Consider the following 20,860-nt stretch of genomic DNA (forward strand, 5'->3'; position numbering starts at 1 on the left):
CCGTGCGATACGGCCATGTGTACCACATGGCTAAGGGACACGGGCGTGTCCCAGACCGTGTTGAAACTGCACTTTAATTCCCCAAAAATTAGCATAGGCACGACATGTGCTAAATCACCATGGCCATGCGAGGTGGCCGTGTAAGGCACACGGTCATGCGCCTAAGGCCGTGTGGGAACTTGCACAAACACTAAAACTTCTAACAAGTCGAATGCAACACGGCATGATGCCATGGCCGTGCCCAAAAGCCATGTGCAATCCTGATTACAAGACACAGACGTGTTGGACCTAACATGGGCGTGGGAGAAGCGAACGTATCAGTACATGACTGGGTAATTCGGCCGTATGGGACACACGGCCTGGACATACGGGCACAGGCCGTATGCGACACTGACTAAAATCATTAGACCATAAGCACAAATCAAGACACAGGCGTGCTGGACCTAACACATGCGTGGGAGAAGCGAATGAAAAAGCACACGACCATGCGAGACGGCCGTGAGCTCCACACAGCCTCAGGACACGGGCGTGTCTAAAAGGCCATGTGCGATAGTGACTTAAAATTTCACGAAAAACACAGGCTAAGAGCAGACCACAAGGGCATGGGCTACGGCGGTGTGGTCCAAAACAGGGCCTGCACGACTGTAGCCCCATTTTTTTTTCAAATCCCTAAGCCTAAAATCACCCCCTTTCCTATTTAAAACCCACTATTCACCTATCATTATTCATCAACCCTTTCACTATTCATTTTCTCCACTCCGGCCACCATTTTCCGACGAGCCGCCGGCGACCAACACCCTACTCTCCTTTCCTTGCTTCCCTCTTTTCTTCTCTTCTCTTTTTTCCATCCTTGCTCAGCCTTACGCCCCATAACCCCCTCTTTTTCTTTTTCCCTCACACAAAGCTCAGCCCCACACCCCAACATCAGCCGACCTCTATCAGTTCACTTCTCCATCGGTTCTTTCCCTTCCCCATTGGTTTTTTCCTTATCATATTTAGTTATTTATTTACATATTTAGTTTTTTGATTGCTATCTTAAACCATTACTTGATATTTTGTAATATAGAATATTTCCCATTATTTGTTTTTTATCATTCATTTATGCCATATTATGATTACTGGAACTTTTATTTGATAGTGAGTTTACCATTTGAATTTTACATATCTATACATTGAACTTCGTTTTAGAGTTTTCTTACATACAACTCTTTATTGCAATATAGTTCATTGTTCCCTCTAGGATTACTTTAGTTAGGATATTTAATTTCTCTATTTAGATTTTTAAGCCAATAATTCTTATTTATGCACATATTTTATTCCCTGCTAGGCCCACTATCTTCATATTATTATGATTCATTATTTGGAATTTTCTGACTTAGTAGATTCTCATTCCTCATATTTTTATTGCATTATCTCAGGGACACGATAACAAATCCACGCGAAAAGACCAAACCGCAGTCCCTGCTTCTAAAAAATAGAAGGGAGCGACATCCTCAACTGCGACCACTGAGATACGCCATCATTTCCTCCAATTTCCACCAAGACCTCATGAGGAGTTATTTCAAATTATACGTGCCCGACCCCTTGGCATGGGTCGATGCATCAACTGGACTACATTAGAACAAGTCCATCTGGCTGACTCAGTTTGGGCCTTCCTCGCTACCACCCATTGGGACCGGTTCTTCGACATTATTGAGTCAACATATCTGGAGTTCTCTTTGGAACTTTGTTCGACCTTTCAGCTGCAGACGATTATGGCAGAGTATGACAACCCAGGCATAGTCCAATTCCGTCTCGGTGGTCTAGTGTGGCAATTGAGTGTCCCAGAATTCAGAGTTACTTTGGGGCTTTATACAGACTAATTTATGGAGGCCGACAACTTTCCCCATCTCCACCGTCACATTCACTACGCATCTTCCTCATGTTGGGTAGCCCTCATTCCTAATACAGGCATCTATGACCCCAGCCGCTCTAAAGCATCGGCTCTATCTCCAGCACTACGCTACCTCTACGCCCTTTTAGCCTACACCTTAACAGGGCGATGAGAAAGCACTAGCTCGTTAACACTCACGACACATACTTCTTGTGGAGCATGAAGCAATGGCATATTTTTTATCTCGCATACTTCATCACCCTCGCCTTTCGCCATCAGATCGAACGCCACCGAGAGGGAGTCATCAGCATCGGCCCTTACGTGACTCGTCTAGCTCGACACTTCGGGCTATTGAACACATTGAGACAATCTTCATCACTCACATTCATTGGTCAGATGTCCCCACAAGGCATCTCAAGTATTCTTCATATGAGGATGATAGAGCATCGTCGTGGGTTCGACCCTCCTCAATACTGACTAGCACGAGCCACCGATGAGGATGACCCCGAGGATATTCCTGACGATATCCCTTCATTTCATGAGGACCCACATTCTCCACCACCACCGAGTTACAGACCAGTTCATACGGCTGCTTCATTGTCAGAAATTTTTGACCACCTGAATCGATTTGAGCAATATTTCACTTGGCGATACGACAACATAGAGGCGATTCTGCAGCAGATTTGTCAGCATTTTCACATTTCGCCTTCAGCACACCATCTCATGCTTCAGCTGCCGATAAGGGCTTTTGAGTCCATCTATTTTCACTTTATTTTTCTTTTCCTTTTCTTTTTATTTTTATTTTTATTTCCATTTCCATTTTTCATGTTAAAAAAAAGACTTTGATTAGTATATTTTAAATCCCTTTATTTTATGGTTGTTTCTTTATAGGTAACCATAACAACACCATCGATATAACTCCCTAAATTACTGATGATATCGCAGTTTCAAAAGGTTTAGTCGATTGGTTCTACTCAGGAATACACACACAATCCTATGGGGACATATAATCCACGACTACCATGTCCTGCTCGACCACGACCATAGCCACTACGACACCGACCACCACGATAACCTCTTCGCTTGGTGCTGTGATTGTGGAACCCAACCTCTACCATCACCTTCACTTCTGCTTAGTTCCATATGCATTTCATTCACAATGTCTACAAATCCGTTCCCACTATTCTAAGGACTACATCCAAATTCAGGGCAATTTCGCTTCTTCCCCTCTGTTATGATATTATGCTTATATTGTTATTATCTATCTTTGTACATTGAGGACAATGTACATCTTAAGTGTAGGGAGGGTTATGATATTATGAAATCCCTAAATTATATCTTGTTCTCAAATGATTTTCTCATATTACTATTAGAATGATTTTTGATTGACTTATAATTTTTATTGATATGTTTTAGATCAAAACATAGGTAATTGTGCATTGATTGTTATGGGTAGGCTTTTTATGGGGTAAATGGGTTAAAACCTAAGTGCCTTTATCATTTCAATATATCAAATCAAAGGTGTGGTCTTGATATGCATAATCGAAGCAAGTTCTAGAATAGCAAATCACTGTTGACACACTCATAACTAATAAAATAAGTGAGCAAGGAAGATATATGCTCTAAAAGGCTCAAAATCTCACAAAAATTATAGGTATTTGATGTCAATCCTGTAAACTTAGAACTTCAAGATAATACCTCAATTCAGGGAAATAACCTAGAAATTTTAATTCTCAAAACCCTCAGTGAACCCCTTTGAGCCTTAACCATTGTTTCTTGATTTTCCCCTTAATGTTAACCCACAACTTAACCCTTTTTGATTCGTTAAGAATTTATCCCTTTTTATTAACTCCCTTTTTTTTTATCGAGATTTGATTTGTTTAGTTACCTAACTATCTTCGTTCATTTTAGTTGCTGAATTATTTCTTATTATGTACTTTCCGTACTTGTTCTTATTCTTTAAAAAAAATTGTATAGTCATATTCACTCAATTACATATTGTTTTAAAAGGCTTGGATAAGTTAAATTTATTATTATTGAGGGAAAGCTCACTTCATTTTAGAAAGTTTATATTCTGGCACCTGTTTGTAATTCAGTAATTAGCTGTATTCTTTTAAGTTGGGTAATTTATTAAATTAATCTCGATTCTAACCCTCTTTTTTCAGCCTTTATCCATACCTTTAACCCAAGCCCCATTACAACCCTGTTAAAGACCTTTTGATTTGTGTATCATCTTATTTATAGTGGTAGAGATTTGATTTTCATGCAAGCCTATGGTAATAACTTTTAATGAAACACTTCGAGTGATTTGAGTGAATCTTTAGTGAGGATGTCAACTCTTGTCGATTTGGAATTAAAGGTAATTATTCAAATAAGGGGAGATACCTATGATTTTATAATTAAAATGCTCAACTTAGATTGTTTGAAAATTTGATGTTCTTTTAGTTGAATTCTCAATGTATGATTATTTGTAGATTATTTCAAAACATTATTGATGAGAATTATAAGTTAAGAAGAATTAATTTTAATCGTGAGTTGATGATTTTGCTTGAGGACAAGCAAATGCTTAAGTGTGGGGATATTTGATAAACCATAATATATACATATTTTTACCCCATGCTTGGCGTATTTTTGGATAAATTATCATAAGATTTAGTGAATTTGATGTTACTAATCCTTTCAAATCATGTTTTATACTTAGGTGAGCATAAGAAGGTGAAAAGAGCAAGAAACGAGCCAAAAACAGACAAAATGAGTCTATTTCAGTATTTCACACGGCCTAAGCACTTTCACACGGGTAAACCACACGCCCATGTGAGACACACGGGCAGGTCACACGCCCATGTGGCATGGTCATATCGACTAAAAACCAACTCATAATTACACACGGCTTGAGCACCTTCACACGGGAGTGGCACACGACCGTGTCCCTGTCGAGCCCAAGTCTAATTTTACTCAGAAAAAGTTAATTTTTGGGGTTTCGAAGCATTCCAAAGTCTATATAAACACCCTAAAAGAGGATCAAAGGGGACGAGGGGTAGAAAGCGGAAAATACTCAAAGACAACCATCGGAATCAACTCGAAAACAGGATCTACTTCAAGACTGAAGATCTCCATCCAATTTCCTTAGAAGTTCTTTGGGTTTTTTTATGTTTTATTATTTTCCCAATTTTGAGATGTTTTCCCTTATCATTATGAACTAAACTCCCTAAATACCTAATGGGGATGAAACCTAAGACAAATCTTATTATTATTTGAATTATATGATAAATACTTTTCTTATTCTTAGTTATGAGTTTTAATCCTCGTTTTAATATTCCAGGATATTAATTCAAGTCTGATGTGCTTATTTAGTGGAGTAAAAGTCCCTGTTTAAGAGTATATCTTCTATAATTAAGCAGAGTTGCATACAATCCTAGACATAGGATGGCATAAATATGCCGGATTAGAGTCAAATCTAATAAAAGAATCCATAGATCGAATTAATGCGACAATAGGGGTTTTAATTAGAAAGAGATTTTAATTAATCAACCTAGAGTCAGTTGTTTTTAGTCTCGAGAGAGATATTAACATAAATCGGAGATTTCTACGGATTAAGTCAAGTGAATAAATCATCTAATTCAAAAGTAATAAGTGAAGTCTAGGTGAATTCTTCCTTGGGTATTGTCTTCTTCATCGGTTTTCCAAAAGTATTTTCCAACTTTAATCTTTGTCGTGTTCTTAGTTAATTAGATAGTTTATCTTAGTTTAAAAACATCCCTTTAATTCTTAGGCTAGATAATAAAAAGATAGTAATTACTAGTACTTTTAGTCCTTGTGTATACTATATTTTCGGTCTCACCATAACTATACTGTTGTTCGATAGGTGTGCTTGCCTTAGTCGAATTTTTAGTTAGTTTAGCAACCATCACCTCTATACACCATCTCTATCCATCCTTACATACCATGTGGGGATTAAATCAACACACTTATCCCTACACACTATGTTGTACTGAAATGCGGCATATAATCAGAAATTTGTAGCAGAGCTGCTAGATAACAGGCTTAATAGCCTTTCAAACACTTCTTCCAGATAATAATAACCTAACCCGATGTAATGCAACATACAAAAAATTTCATGCTATTATGCAATTACAGTACATACATTTAGATATCATAATTCATACCCGGTACAGAAATCAGATAGACAGATCACTCATATAGGGGTCTAAGTAGGGTTACCGACCCTTCAGTAGGTCCATAGTCGACTTGGGCAACCCGTGCAACCTTAGACAACTTTTCAAAAAAAAAGGCTCACACACCTGTATGGCCCACACGGCCCAAATTGGCCTTGGCCGTGTGATTTATTTTTTATGTAACCCATGCTACCTAAATATTCATATATGTTTTCCCTATTTACTTATATGTTTATCCAAAGCTGTCTACTTGAGTCATTGTCATTAAATTATTTATATCTTGAGCTACAAAATTCCAAATTAAGATCCACTTGATGTTTTTGAAACTAGACTCAAATACCTTTCTACCATAAATTTTTTTTTAATTTATAGTTTATCAAATAAGTACATTAAAATCTTCAAGTTTATCCCTATTCTGCTGTTTGACAGCTTCAACCTCTCCTTACTAAAAAATATTTATCTCTTAGTACGAAATTTGGACAATGTTTCCGTTTGTTTCTATTAAAAATAGACTCATTAAGGATTTAAACATATAAATTTAAGCCTCTAATTATTCTTTTACAATTTTTTATGCCTTTCCAAATTCAAAACAGGGGAACCCAAAATTATTCTGACCTTGTCTCACAAAATTTATTATATCTCATAATTTACAATTCCATTGCTTGCACCTCTTCCATGAAAAACTAGACTCAATAAAATTTAATTTCATATTTTATTCAATCTCTAACTCAATTTCCACTATTTTTGATGATTTTTCAAATTTAGACTACTGTTGTTGTCCAAAACTATTTTAGTGCAAAATGTTGATTTCCAAGTTTATAACACCCTTATTTCATTTCTCTAAAATTTTTCGCATCATTTTCTCTTATTTCTCTTACTTCTCGATAACAAGCAATTTTGGCTTTTCGTCGAATCCCGTTTTCTGCGTTTTGGGTACACACCTGGTATCAATTCGCTGTGTAAAATAACCTGAGCTTTCAAAAACCTATATTTGACCAATATATCCCTTAATTAATCATTTTATTCTTCAATCAAACCAAATATCCCCAACATAAAACTTGAGAAACTAAATCAACGATGATTCGAAAACTTACCACGATGAATCCGATAACTTGTCGTCTCCGCACACTGGAATATCCGCTTAAAACCTTTGAACAGCACCTAAATGAGAGTAAAACGAACCCTTTGTTAATTGCCTAATCGAAATACGATAACTAAAGGGGAAAATTCCACTTACCGAAACAAATGAAGTCGAAAGTTGCACCCAAAAAGATGACTCGTAAAAAATACAGAAACGAAAAGAGTAGGGAAAAGAGAAGAAAATTTCGGCTATAGAGCAAGAGATAAACCAATCAAGAAAACGAAAAGAGAGGGGAAAGATTGAGACAAGATTCGGCCAAAGGGGAACCAAAACCAAAAGTGAACAAGAAGGGAGAAAAAATGGCAGAGAAACAAAAGTCTAACGTCAGAAAATTTGTTGGGAAAAAAGAAAATAAAAAACTGATAAGAAGAAAATCTTATTTTGATAACTTCTCCCCAATTAATTCCTAAAAACAGTCCCTATTAACCCAATAAAACACAACTACTCAGCAGTCCAGTTTAATTTGAACTCCACTACGCCATACGTCTCAAACAAAAATTAATTCCCCTGCTTGCGCAGGGACTCGAACATAGAACCTCCTACACACTAACACTCTGCTTAACCACCAGACCAGCAGCCCATTCTGATATATTTTTACCAACAATCAAATAAAAGCCTACTGAACAAGAGTAATGCCTAATTCATTCAAAATACCAAAATTTGTCCAAGCGAATGCTTGAACTAGGGACCTCCCAAACACTCCCAGAACACATAACCATTAAAACTGACAGATATTTGTGTCATATTTTCACAATAACGAAATTACAAATTTTGGGGCATTACACAGGTATTACAGAATGAAGCTTTAACACAGAAGTTTAGGCTCGCAAGAGAAATTCGTCAAGGATGTTCGCTTCGTCATACCTCTTTGTTCTATGTATGGAATGGCTTGGCCATAGCTTCCATCATGCCATTGAGAGTGGATGCTGGCAGCCTATTAGATTGTCGTGATCTGGTTCGACTCTTTCAGATCTCTTCTTTACTGATGATCTTGTTATCTTTGGTTATGCTGATGTTTCAATAAATTTCGTCTCTTAAAGGTATTTTAGAGAGGTTTTGTAGGTATTCTAGGCACCAAATCAATACTAGAAAGACTGATATTTATTTTTCCAAAGGTATGGATGATACTATTAGCTTACAGCTGAGAGAAATTCTTGGTTTTCACAAGGTTCATAGTCTTAGCATGTTTTTTGAGGTCCTCCTTTTTCATGAAAGAATTTTGAATAGCACATTGCGCTTTGTTGTTGACAAGATTTGCAGTAAACTTAATAGATAGGATGCCAAGAAACTTTCTATAGCTGGTAGAGCTACCTTGGCACAGTCAATTCTTCTATATGTTCCTAACTATTTGATGCGTTCCATGCTGATTCCTATAGGAATATGTGACGAGATCAAGTGCATTGTTAGGAAATTTATATGGGGTTCATCTGATAGTTGTTAGAAGGCGTCCTTGGTTAAATGAGAGTTTGTGTGCCAACCTCAAATTTGTGGAGGTCTTGGCATTGACACTTAAGAGACCAAAATACCTTATCATGATAAAGTTGGGATCCAACTTAATTTCTAAACAAGATATCTTATGGGTTCAAGTCCTTCGGTCCAAATACGGTATGAAGGAGACCCTACCTAATAATATATCATGAGTGAAATACTCTGTACTTTGGAAAGCTATTGCTTGGCCTTTAATCCGAGAATATTTGTGTTGGTCTGTGGGTAATGTAACAAGTGTTAGATGTTGGAAAGGTCTATGGATCTTGGAGGTGAGGCCTTTGATTGATCATATTTTGACCCATGTTAATTTGAATTTAGATTGTATGCTTAGTGACATCGTTATGAAAAGCATTCTTGGAATTTGGAACTTTTTCGTCTTTGGTTTTCGAAGATAATTATCAAACGTATTGTGGGTATCCCACCACCCAACCTGCCTGCTGGTTCTGATATGATTATTTGGACTCGGACTTCAAAAGGTTTTTTTTTCCTTAAAAGTGCTTATTAGCATATTCGAGAAAGGTCATGGATGCCTAAGGATCCGCAGTGGAATATATCTTGGAAATTTTAGGGACCCTAAAGGGGCCACAAGGACTAAAAGTACTAGTAATTACTGTTTTTTTATTATTTAGTCAATAAATTGAAGGAATTGTTTTTAATGTAAAATTAACTAAACTAATTACTAAGAACGCAATAGAGAGTGAATTGGGAAAATAAACGAAGATAACCAATGAGATAGACAATACCTAGGAAAGAATCCATCTAGACTTCACTTATTAATTTGAATCTGAATTAGACAATTTAGTCACTTGTGCCTTGATCCTTAGAAATCCCTTAATGATGTTAATATCTCTTTCAAGAGTAAAAACAACTGACTCTAGGTTGATAAATTGAAATCTCTTTCTAATTAAAACCCCTATGGTCGCATTAACTACATTTATGGATTCCTCTATTAGATTTGACTCTAATCCTGTAGATTTATGTCGTTCTATTTCTAGGATTGCATGCAACTCCACTCAATTATGCTAGATCTACTCTTAAACAGGGACTTTTGCTCCACTAAAATAAGCACATTAAACTTGAATCAATATCTCAAAAATATTAAAACAAGAAGTAAGCATACATAATTGAGAACAAGAATCAAGTATTTATCATATAATTCAGAAATCAAATAATAAAATCCATCATAGGTTTCATCTTCCCTAGGTATCTAGGGAATTTAGTTCATAATTTGGAATAAAACCATCTCAAAGTTAGGATAACAACAAGACATAAAGAAACCTAATAATACTTCTAAGGAAATTGAATGGAGATCTTCAATCTTGAAGGAGATTCGCTTCTGAGTAGAATCTGGTGGCTTTCTTCGAGTCTTTTATTCGCTCTTCTCTGTGTGTTCTCTTAGGTCTTCTTTTAATTGCTATTTATAGACTTTAGAATACTCAAAAAGCCTAAAAATTGAGTTTTTCTACTTGCTTGGGAAATAGGGTATGAAATCGATACGGGCTGGCACATAGGCGTGTGGCCAGCCTGTATGGCTCACACGGGTATGTAGTCAGCTCGTGTGAAAATGCTTAGGCCGTGTAGATGCTGAAAACAACTCTTTTTGCTCGATTTTGGCTTGTTTTTCGCTCTTTTCGCTCCCCTATGCTCACCTAAGTATAGAAACATGAATTTAAAGGATTGGGAGCATCAAATTCACTAATTTACATAATAAATCATCGAAAAACGCATCAAGAATAGGATTAAAAACATGTTACTTTTATGACTTATCACAACTTCCAACCTACTATTGTAAGGCACATAGGTTTTCAATACATCAGAGTAGTTAATTTATGCACACATAGTCATTCACTTACTCAAGATTTAGGTAAATCATACCATGGACATCACAAGTGAGTTAATTTATAAAAGAATCAATGATTACTTCAACTTGGGTCCAATCCAATGCATTGCCAGTTTAGACAACCACGCATATGTTTTTATCTTGGGAGTTAATCTAACTCTGATAGCCAAGACAAGCTATCTACCCATTTGGACTTATGGACCGATGACATAATGTCCTAACATGAATCATTTTCTCATTTATGATCCCATAGATTACGAACTATTTAGATTACCTACTAGTATATGTTATTTTCGACATACAGATACTCATTGTATTGTAACTTAATATTAATTAAACCTTAAGTAACCAATAAGTTAATTTTTTTAACCATGTGCTTTACATCTAAAATCATTGAGGACATTTTAGCATAGAGATAATGAAAGACATTTGTATATTTATATGAATACTCAGTTTGACCATTTATATAATTTATCAAATATGATGAAATTACTATGCTTAATGCACAAAAAAACCTACCACACCATTATACAATAAAATGAATTCTCTCAACCTACTCTCCAACTAAACAATAGGTAATTAAGGGCCAATTTAGCATTACTTCTAAGTACTTTTGGGACAAAAGATACTTTTGAGATAAAAATATTGCTAAATAAGATGCTTTTCAGTTTTTCAAAAGTGCTTTTGAGACAAAAAATACGTTGCAAAATCACTTTTTTTGCTAAAAGCAGAAGTAAAAAATTTTAGCCTTTGCTCAAAATACTTTTTGGCCCAAAAACACTTTGGAGAAGCAATAGTAAATTGAACCTAAGTGATGCAAAAATGGCAAATCACTAAAAAATTGTTCCTAAAATGAGTATTCGAGTTAATCTAAGTTTCTTTCTACAAACATCTAGTTAGCGAGTGGAAGTATAAAAAACCAACAAATAATTGATAATAAGTTTGATCTTCTTATCTTTCTCGTGATAAGAACTCCTTCAAATATTATCCCCCATTATCTAATTATGAACCTTATCTTAGACTTCTATGTTGATCGCCACAGTCTTCTTATGCATTAGGACTCTCTAGTTGACCTTTTTCTTACCTTGTTTACAATAACAAATAGAAATATGTTTTTGTTGTGTACAATGTCAATATTCTAAAAAAAAACTTCATCAAAAAGGGTCAACTAATACAAAGTTGTGATCTTTTTATGGTTGCCTACGTTACCACAAGTTTGTTTGCAACATAATCTACACCAAGTGTCTAAACATGTTAAAATTAAACAAAAATAAATAATAAAATATTTCTTAAACATAATAAATTATTTTTAATATTGTACTGTTACTTTAATTATAATTTAAATTAATTTATTGTTATTTTAATTACCTAAAATAAAAATATTTTACTATATAACATAAATAATTAAACATGTATATTAATATGCAATCCAAATTATATAGATAACTAGTAAAATAATATGCGTAGAATTATTCAAGCAATTTGAAATCTATTTTTCCATTTAAAAACACAATTATATATATATATTTTACTTATTACATTTTTTCTTCTTTCACCCATTTTGTGGATGCTCAATAATATGGTACAAATATGTTTAAATTATAATATAAACTTTAAGTCTATTAAATATTTATAAAAGTATAATAGCTTATTATTAATTAACATGGAAAATAAAACTTAATGATATATTTATTTTTAAATTTTATTATAAAAATTAAATTTCAAGAAGAAATACATAAAATTGGTTTTAAGATTAAATAAGTGAATAAAACTTTAAAAAATCAAAATCTTTTAGCAATCGAAATGAAACGGTACTAACATGTAAAACTGGTATATGTGTACAATAATTGAATATCGAAATTCAAATCATAGCCACTGAAAGTTGAAATACAAAATGAAACATAAATTAACACAACTAAAACAACATTGTAATAATTGAGTCATCACATGAAATGTTTTACCGGCCAATCTACAAAATCAAAATTTCATACCTCCATCTAAGATAAACCATTTACTTACCTCCAAAAGTAATCCACAAATTGTTTAAAAAATAATTTACAAAGGTTTAGATTATGCTTATCGAGGGCTATTCTGCCTTGATATTCACAAAACATTAAAAAAAAAAAGCATAATTATAAAAAAAAAAACCTGAGTTTTAATTTTGTGCCCTTAACCTTTTTTTATTTATTTATTTTAAGTAAAGCTGATATTCCATTAATAAAGTGGTAGAAAAAAACTGACACAACAGTAAAGAAAGTCTAAAAAGAAGCAGAAACGACAAAAATAAACCACTACAGAAGCTAACAAATCAAATCCAAACAGAAAAGAAAAAACCAACAAAGCAAACCAACACAAACCCAACCATAGAAGGAGAAAACCACCAGCAGAAAACAAGAGGAATATCAGCCAAAAGTTTTCCAGAGAAAAAACCCCATTAGAAGCACAAAACAGAGATCAGAAAAATCGACTTTGAAACCCAGCAAAGGAGATTCCGCGAACCTTCTCCAAACTTCAAAGTCTACTCACATCTCAAACCCAAAGGAAGAAAGCAGAGCGGTCTATCTCAGCCAAATTTGCAACAGAGGAAGGAGCCTCCTCAACCCAAAAACAGGGAGATACCCGATGTCGTCCCTCCATCGCTAAAGCATGCGCCGCTCTATTTATTTCTCTGGAGACAAACTGGTAAGACACTTTCTCAAAAAACCTCTCAAGAGAAAGAATATTCTGTGAAATTGGGCTAAGAATAGATCTATCCATTTTGTTTGATGTCAGTTTCTTAATAACAGTAAGAGAGTCACCTTCCAGGATGAGATTTCTGAAACCCATATCTAGCACAAAATAAAGAGCCCATTCACACACTCTCGCCTCAGCTACAAAAGCATTTGCCACATCCGCTATCGGGTACGTACAAGCACCTAAAATTTGCCCTTCCTCATCTCTAGCTAAAACTGCTGAAATAGAAGTATTAGAATTTTCTAGGAACGATCGTCAAAATTCAGTTTAATAAAACCGAAATAGGAGGTCGCCATAGAAGAGTCCTATGCGTAATGATGGAGGCGAAAACTTGACTAAAATTTGAAACTTGGGCAAAGCTTTGAACAAGTCTCACAACTTCATGTAAAGCGAAATTAAGACCTTCATTCACCAGTCTATTCCTCCTGTGCCAAAGAACCCACAAGGAGATAGATATAAGCTTCTTACTATTCCCATTACCTGCAAGAAAGAGACTAACAAATTGTGATCTTCCATCTGAAGAGTCTATTCTGGTGACCAGAGGGAGACAAAGAGCTTACCAAAGATGGCGTAACACTCTACAGAACCATAATCGGTGGTGCAAGGTCTCTGGAGCCTCCTTGCACAAAGGGCAAGCAGAATCAACTCGAAGTCTCCCTTTAACCAGATTGGAAAGATGGGGTACGTAGTCTTTTAGAGAACGCCAAAGATGAATTTTGATCTTTGTAGGGATTTGAAGATCCCAGATAGATGAATAGAGCTTTTTGTCAATATCAGTTGTAACCAAAATGTTTTCTGCATGTTGAGGTTCTTTTGTAATTAGTGCTCGGTACCCACTTTTCACTGAATACTCCCCTGAAGGATCATGACGCTAGACAAGTGAGTCTGGTAAATAGCTTGAAGCAAGAGGAATGTAGAAAATACGTCGAGCCTGAAAGTCATCACAGAAATTTAGAATTAGCTCCTTGTTCCAGGTACTAGAATCCACATTAATCAACTGACTGACAGTAGACCAACGAATATCAATATTCGTAACTAACAGTCTACCATTACCAGGACCAGGAAGCCAGGGGTCGTTTCAGATATTCACTTTAGCACCATTTTCAATTCTCCACAGAAGCCCGTCATCGAACAAATCTCGAGCCCCACAAATACTCCTCCAGGTAAGAGAAGGGTAAGATCCAGTTTTTGCCGAAAGTATATCAGAATAAGGATAATAGCGAGATTTAAAAACTTTCGAAAGAAGGCAGTCAGGTTGAGTTAAAAGTCTCCAGACTTGTTTAGCTAAAAGAGCCTTATTAAACAAGGAAAGATCCCTAAAACCCATACCACCATAAGCTTTCGGTAAACATAATGCACTTCATTTGCTCCAAATAATTCCTTTGGCAGTTTTACTATTTGCCCACCAAAATTTGTTTAAAATGCCCTCCAGTTGATAGCAAATCGTTTTTGGCAATGCAAAACATTGCATCACGTAAACTGGAATTGCTTGAAGAACAGCCTTAATGAAGACTTCTTTACCACCCATCGATAAATACCGAATCTTCCAGCCCTCAATACGTCTTCGAAATCTATCCACAAATTTAGCAAAAGCCTATTTTTTCTTTCTTCCAATCATCATAGGCAGGCCCAAATAATTTTCAGGATTCGAAGCCAATCTAACACCCAAAATGCTAATAACTGAATTCTTAACATCCGTTTCAACACAAGCGCCGAAGAAAATGAGCGACTTTTCCAAATTAATTTTTTGCCCCAAGACAGCCTCATATTCTCGAAGGATGTTACGAACAGTGTAAGCTCCCTCATCTGAGGCGTCTCCAAAAATAATACAATCATCCGCAAATAACAAATGAGTAATTGATAGCTTTCTTTTACCAATCAAGGCACCCTTTAAGCAATTCTTGGCTTTGGCCTCATTTAAAAGACAAGAAAGACCTTCCGTACAGATAAGGAAAAGGTAGGGGCTAAGAGGATCACCTTGGCGCAGACCTCTAGACGGCACAAAACACTCACTTTTAGACTCGTTAATTCCCACTGTATATGTAATGGAGCAGACACAACGCATAATGAGAAAAACCCAATCTTGATGAAAGCCCAATCGAGTTAACATTCCTGCCAAAAAATCCCATTCAACTCAATCATAAGCTTTGCTAAGATCGAGTTTCAGAGCAAAATTCCCTTTTTTGCCTTTCTTTTTCATCTTCAAGGTGTGAAGAACCTCATAGGCAATTAAAGTATTGTCTGATATTTGCCTTCCCGAAATAAAAGCTCCTTGGGCTTCGTTAATGCAGAAACCCAAAAAAGGGCTCATGTGATCCACAATAACTTTTGCAATGATCTTATAAAGGACATTACATAAGCTTATGGGCCAGAATTGGGCCATGTTTTTTGGCTTGTCAACTTTGGGAATAAGAACCAGGTGAGTTCTGTTAATTTCTTCCATTACAATCCTCCCGTTTAAAACTTCCAAACAAAAATGACAAACATCATCACTAACAATATGCCAGTACCATTGATAAAACAGTACGGGATAACCATCAATACCTGAGGCCTTTAAGGGAGACATTGATTTGACCGCACACCAAATATCTTCCTTCGTGAAAGGTTTAAGAAGGTTCTCATTCATCTCATCTGGAATCCTATTCTCAACAAGATCAAGCACCCTGTCATTAGCTCCTGAAGCAGAAGCTGTAAAAAGATCACCAAAATATTTCACAGCCACCCTGAGCAATTCCTCTGGATCAGAGACCCATTGACCGGACTCATCCTCTAATCCAAGGATCCGGTTACAAGTATGATGAGCCATAGCTACTTTGTGAAAAAAACTAGTGTTCCTGTTCCCATTTTGAAGCTAATTTATGTGAGCACGTGGTGACCAGTAGAACTCCTCTTTATCCGCTTCAAGATTCAAACCAAGTTGCACCTCTAAAATTTCAGCCAAAATTTCATCAGTCGGATCCTGATCAAGAAGAGCAGAAAGCCTTTTTTTAAGTTGTAACCGATTTCTTTTTTGATCGTGAAATTTTAAGTGACTCAAATGTTGAAAATGAAGACCCACAGTTGTTAATTTTACCGGTAAACAGTCATTTTGAACAGCCCATATCTTACGAACAATCTCTTCAAAAGAATTATCCAAGCACCACTTAGCTTCGAAACGAAAGCAACTTTGTTTTCGACTATTGTCAAGGCGCAACTTTCCAAAAGTGTCCACAAGAATTGGACAATGATCAGAGAACGAATGGTTCAAATGTTCCAAAGAAAACCATGGGAACAGGTCTATCCATTGAAAAGAGGCAACACCTCTATCCAGTCTTTCACGAATATTTGTAAACGAAAACCTCCCCCTTTCCCAAGTAAACCATCTGCCATTAAAACCAATATCATGAAGTGAACAATCTTCGAAAGCAGAACGAAATTCTGCCATTTGTCCCTCAGGTCGAAGCCTTCCACCTTTCTTCTCGAAAGAGCTAGTAATCTTATTGAAATCTCCAAAAGCTAGCCAAGGAACTGCACAATCATGGCCTAGAAAGCGAAGTAAATTCCAAGAGTCCCGCTGAGAACGTTCATCAGGATTACCATAAAACCCAGTTAGCCTCTAAGTTTCTCCATTATCCGGGTCATATTTAATGTGTCCCTCCGACCGTGTATTTTTCTGGTGATATATCTTTTACCTTTCTTAGTTCCTCCATATGTTCCGTACAATCTTCTCTATTTTTTAAAACCAGAAAACTCACCTTCTTCCACCTTTTCAATAACTCCATTTTAACCATTAAATCTTTCATTTGGCTTGAATTCTCACAATCGTTTCAAGTATTGGCTATTTTATTCACCACCCTCGTTTACTCCGTGGTACGGCCACCTAGGTTTGGACTACGATCGAAGTGAGAAGTGCTTGTTTCCCTTTTGTCCTTAATTGTCAAATTGTGTTATTAAGCTGCAATTTGGTGTGTCATATTGGAGTTTTAAGGTTACATTTTATGAAAGGTGGGTGTAATGAAATTGGAGCTTGGGTTTTAAACTCTGTTCTAAATGGGGTAATTTTTTTGTTGTTTTTGAAATTTTATGTTCAGAGCAGAAGAAAAAAAATTAGTAGAAATGGTGAAATTGGGAAAGATAAAGATTTGTGATAAATAGTTTATCTTTTAGGATTGGATTTTTATTTGTTTTTAAGGAATTTTGTAAAGATAATGGAAAAATAAGGACTTTAATCCTATGGTCTTCTTCTTCTTTATCATCTGATTTTGTTTCAATTGCATTTGAATTTCGATTATCTTGAAACAAAGGAAGCTTTCTCATCTATCTTTTCTACTTTTTAGGTAGATCTTATCATTAATAAAACCTTTAAAATTTTAAGGGGTTTAAAGGTGTTTGCTTTAAATTGTTAATTAAAGAGCAAATTTAGAGTTTTGGGTTTTAAAAGAATCCTTCAATGGTGCGATTTGCAGGGGAAGAGAGAAAGAGAGAAGAAGAAACAAAATGGAAACAAAATGGAAAAAAAAAGTTAAATAGATGACGTCATATATGATGTCGTGCGTTTATGTAGCATGTCACATGGGCTATTATGTTGACCTATAGTGTGATTAACGATCAACTCACATTGAACGTTAAAAGTGGACTGATTTATGAAAAAGTTGTAATGTTGAAGGCGTCAATCAAAAAATAAAAAAGTTAATGGCACAAAACTAAAAACCCCCAGACGTTGAGTTTTTTTTTTTTACAATTATGCCTAAAAAAATTGATTTTTTTACAATACCATAGCTCTTATTTTTGCATTTTTATTAAAATTTATTAGGGTTCTTTGTACCACTAGTCAAGATTTATTCTAGTCCTTTCACTAAAAATTCTTCAAATCAAGCCTTTAATGTTAATAAATGGTTTAAATTAGGATGTCAAAAAATATTTGTAGTTAAGTTATTCACCTATGCCATTAAATGTTACACGAGTTGTTTTTTTAAATGGATAATTGAAATAACATTTTGATGAGTTGGTTTAAATAAACTCATAGTGAATTGGTTCACCATTAACCCAACTCGACCCATGATTAAAAAAAATCCTCCCAAAAATCCATATTTGATGTGATTGTCATTTTCCCTATCCTTTTCTCCATTTGGTATCTGATTTGGGGTAGTATGGTGATTTATGGGTTTCCAATTTGGGAGTTCTTTATTTAGGAATTTTTTATTTGGGTTTAAGATTTGGAGGAGGTTTCCAATTTGGGAGTTTTTTATTTAGGAATTTTCGATTTGGGTTTAAGATTTGGAAGAGGTTTCCAATTTGGGAGTTCTGAATTTAGGAATTTTCGATTTGGGTTTAAGATTTGGAAGAGGTTTCCAATTTGAGAGTTCTTAATTTAAGATTTTTGATTTGGGTTTAAGATCTTGAGGAGGTTTTTCTTTATTTAGAAATTTTCGATTTGGGTTCAATATTTGAATTTTTTTAGATTTAAATATATTGTAAAATTGTCTTCAAATAGATGACTCCAATAAAGTTGAATAGGCTACTAGAATCCTTACAAAGGGGATTCGAATCCCTAGCTATTCACATCTAGCCTCCCAAACCCGACCTATACGTTATGGCTAAATTCTGAAGGTTACATTAGTCATCGAAATGGCTAAGAAAAAAAGGTCCTGTTTTAAAACCACATTTTTGTTAAATTTCAAAACTTAGTGTGTTTGCATAAAGCTTTATTGAAAACACTGGTTAATTAGGTCATCCATTGTTAAATTCGATTTATTTAATAATCATGTCATTTGAAGAAAGCTTAGTTGATTACGTTGAAAAATCCCTTGTTAAAATCTTAGTATTACCACTGTGCAACAGAAAATTATCGTGTTTGATTTTCATAGAAAATTCTATATTTCAAGTCATATTTAAACCAGTTTCCAAAATTGTTTAGTTTCCATCAAAACTCATGCATGCAAAAATCTCAATTAAAAAATGTCCCATACCACAGTCTATACTTTAAAAAAAATTACAATCCCAAATAAAACCAAAATAATTAAAGATATTTTAATAAAAATTTGTGTGCCAGAAATTCCTTAAATTGGCTTTCAAATGTCGAATCTGAGCCTAGTCCAGAGGATTATTTGTAAGGAGTAAACTAAGTGTGAGCTTAAAAAGCTCAGTCTGAGTCCATACAGTATAACATTCAATCAATCAAACAAACATTCATTTATTACATAGTTCAACCAATCTGTCATGGCATTACAACATATGAGTATGACATGCTAAATGTTTCAATGCAACAATCCTACACATTCATCCGCTACACACCACAAGTTCCCCAGAACCCATTAATCGAACTCCAAAATAGTATGCGCTTAAGCCCGTTGTGGTTAAAACCACCAATATCAATATACAGATAGAACTACTAGTAAAAATTAATTGCAGACAAGTTGTAGTATAAATGCGATAAATCGCCCAAACACCTTAAATCTCCGCTGCAGTACATTGGCAGTAGTAATGCGGACTTTAAATGCCGCCTAGTTCTCTACAGAACTCCTCCGCTAACCTCAAAAACCCATTCCATGCAAATGCAATTTTGACATACCATCAGTAAAGCACATCATGATTATTAGTAAAGCTTTGATACAGTAGCATGCTTATCATGCTTTTCAGTAAATAGTAACAGTGTACATCTAACATACTTTCAATAATCAAAATCAGTGGCATATGTACATGCTTTTAATACGGTTAAAATTAAATATGGCATGTAACATAATTTCATACATATCACAATTTCAGTCATGGCAACATAGACACACGTAAACAAGGATACATAACCTATCATGTTATATTTGCATTCAGCTCACACATTTGTCACCCAAAAACAATGTTTAACAATCAATTTTTGAAATATTTGTGTACCTGATTCGGCACCCCACTTATTAACATTTAGGTCATTCAGTCAAACAACAATCACCAAGGAAACAATAATATTTAAGTATATTAATTTAAATTTAATTTATTTAGTTTCAGGGAAGACCCCCACCAGATTAACATGAATATGATGTCCTAACTTAACATTGCAGCTCCTAGGACTGAGATCCGACTAAATTTCATTTAGATCTATACATTTCTAAGAATAACATGAGTTAGAACTAGCCCAAAATAACCCTATAGGGTTTGACCATAATAGGGAAAATATAGTGACCACTTAGATTCATTTTTAGGATTCCTACTTACTTTGTTTTGACTAACAATAGAGATACGAACAACTTCTTTTATCACCACTAATTTGGAATGTTTAGATTCATCTCTTCAATGAGAATAATTTACAAAATCAATATAAGAAGATCGATTAAAGCATTAAACATAATCGATCAAAAAAAAAGAAGAAGGGACACAACGTTAAATCTTGTTAGAATCAACACTTACACTTTACCTGTTTCAGCTCTAAAATGAATGATAGACAAGGAATGACCTGAATAACCACCACGAGGGCCAAGGAGTTTTGGACAAGGGTGAGAAAACACAAAAACCAGAAAGATTAGGATCAAGAGAAGAGAAAACAATAGTGAAAGTGACAGCCATGACAACTAGAGGAAGAAAGAGGAGGAACAACACAAAAATAAAAAGAAAGCTAGACTTGGGTGGAAACAATAGAGAAG

The 20,860-nt window shown here is 35.1% G+C and overlaps 2 protein-coding genes across 2 annotated transcripts; both read right to left on the reverse strand.

The window, feature by feature from the left end:
- Positions 1–15,384: 15,384 nt before the first annotated feature.
- LOC108459196 (uncharacterized) lies at positions 15,385–16,056 on the reverse strand. Its single transcript, XM_017758550.1, has one exon. It carries the CDS (start codon positions 16,054–16,056, stop codon positions 15,385–15,387), a length of 672 nt encoding a protein of 223 aa, XP_017614039.1.
- Positions 16,057–16,101: 45 nt separating this feature from the next.
- Positions 16,102–17,011, reverse strand: LOC108459195 (uncharacterized). The gene is made up of 3 exons (XM_017758549.1): positions 16,985–17,011; positions 16,324–16,803; positions 16,102–16,209 (listed from the first exon to the last, which is right to left on the reverse strand). Exons 1-3 carry the CDS (start codon positions 17,009–17,011, stop codon positions 16,102–16,104), a joined length of 615 nt encoding a protein of 204 aa, XP_017614038.1.
- Between the last annotated feature and the right edge of the window lie 3,849 nt (positions 17,012–20,860).

The sequence above is a fragment of the Gossypium arboreum genome, chromosome 4 (genome assembly GCF_025698485.1).
Source record: "Gossypium arboreum isolate Shixiya-1 chromosome 4, ASM2569848v2, whole genome shotgun sequence".
Classification (NCBI taxonomy): domain Eukaryota; kingdom Viridiplantae; phylum Streptophyta; class Magnoliopsida; order Malvales; family Malvaceae; genus Gossypium; species Gossypium arboreum.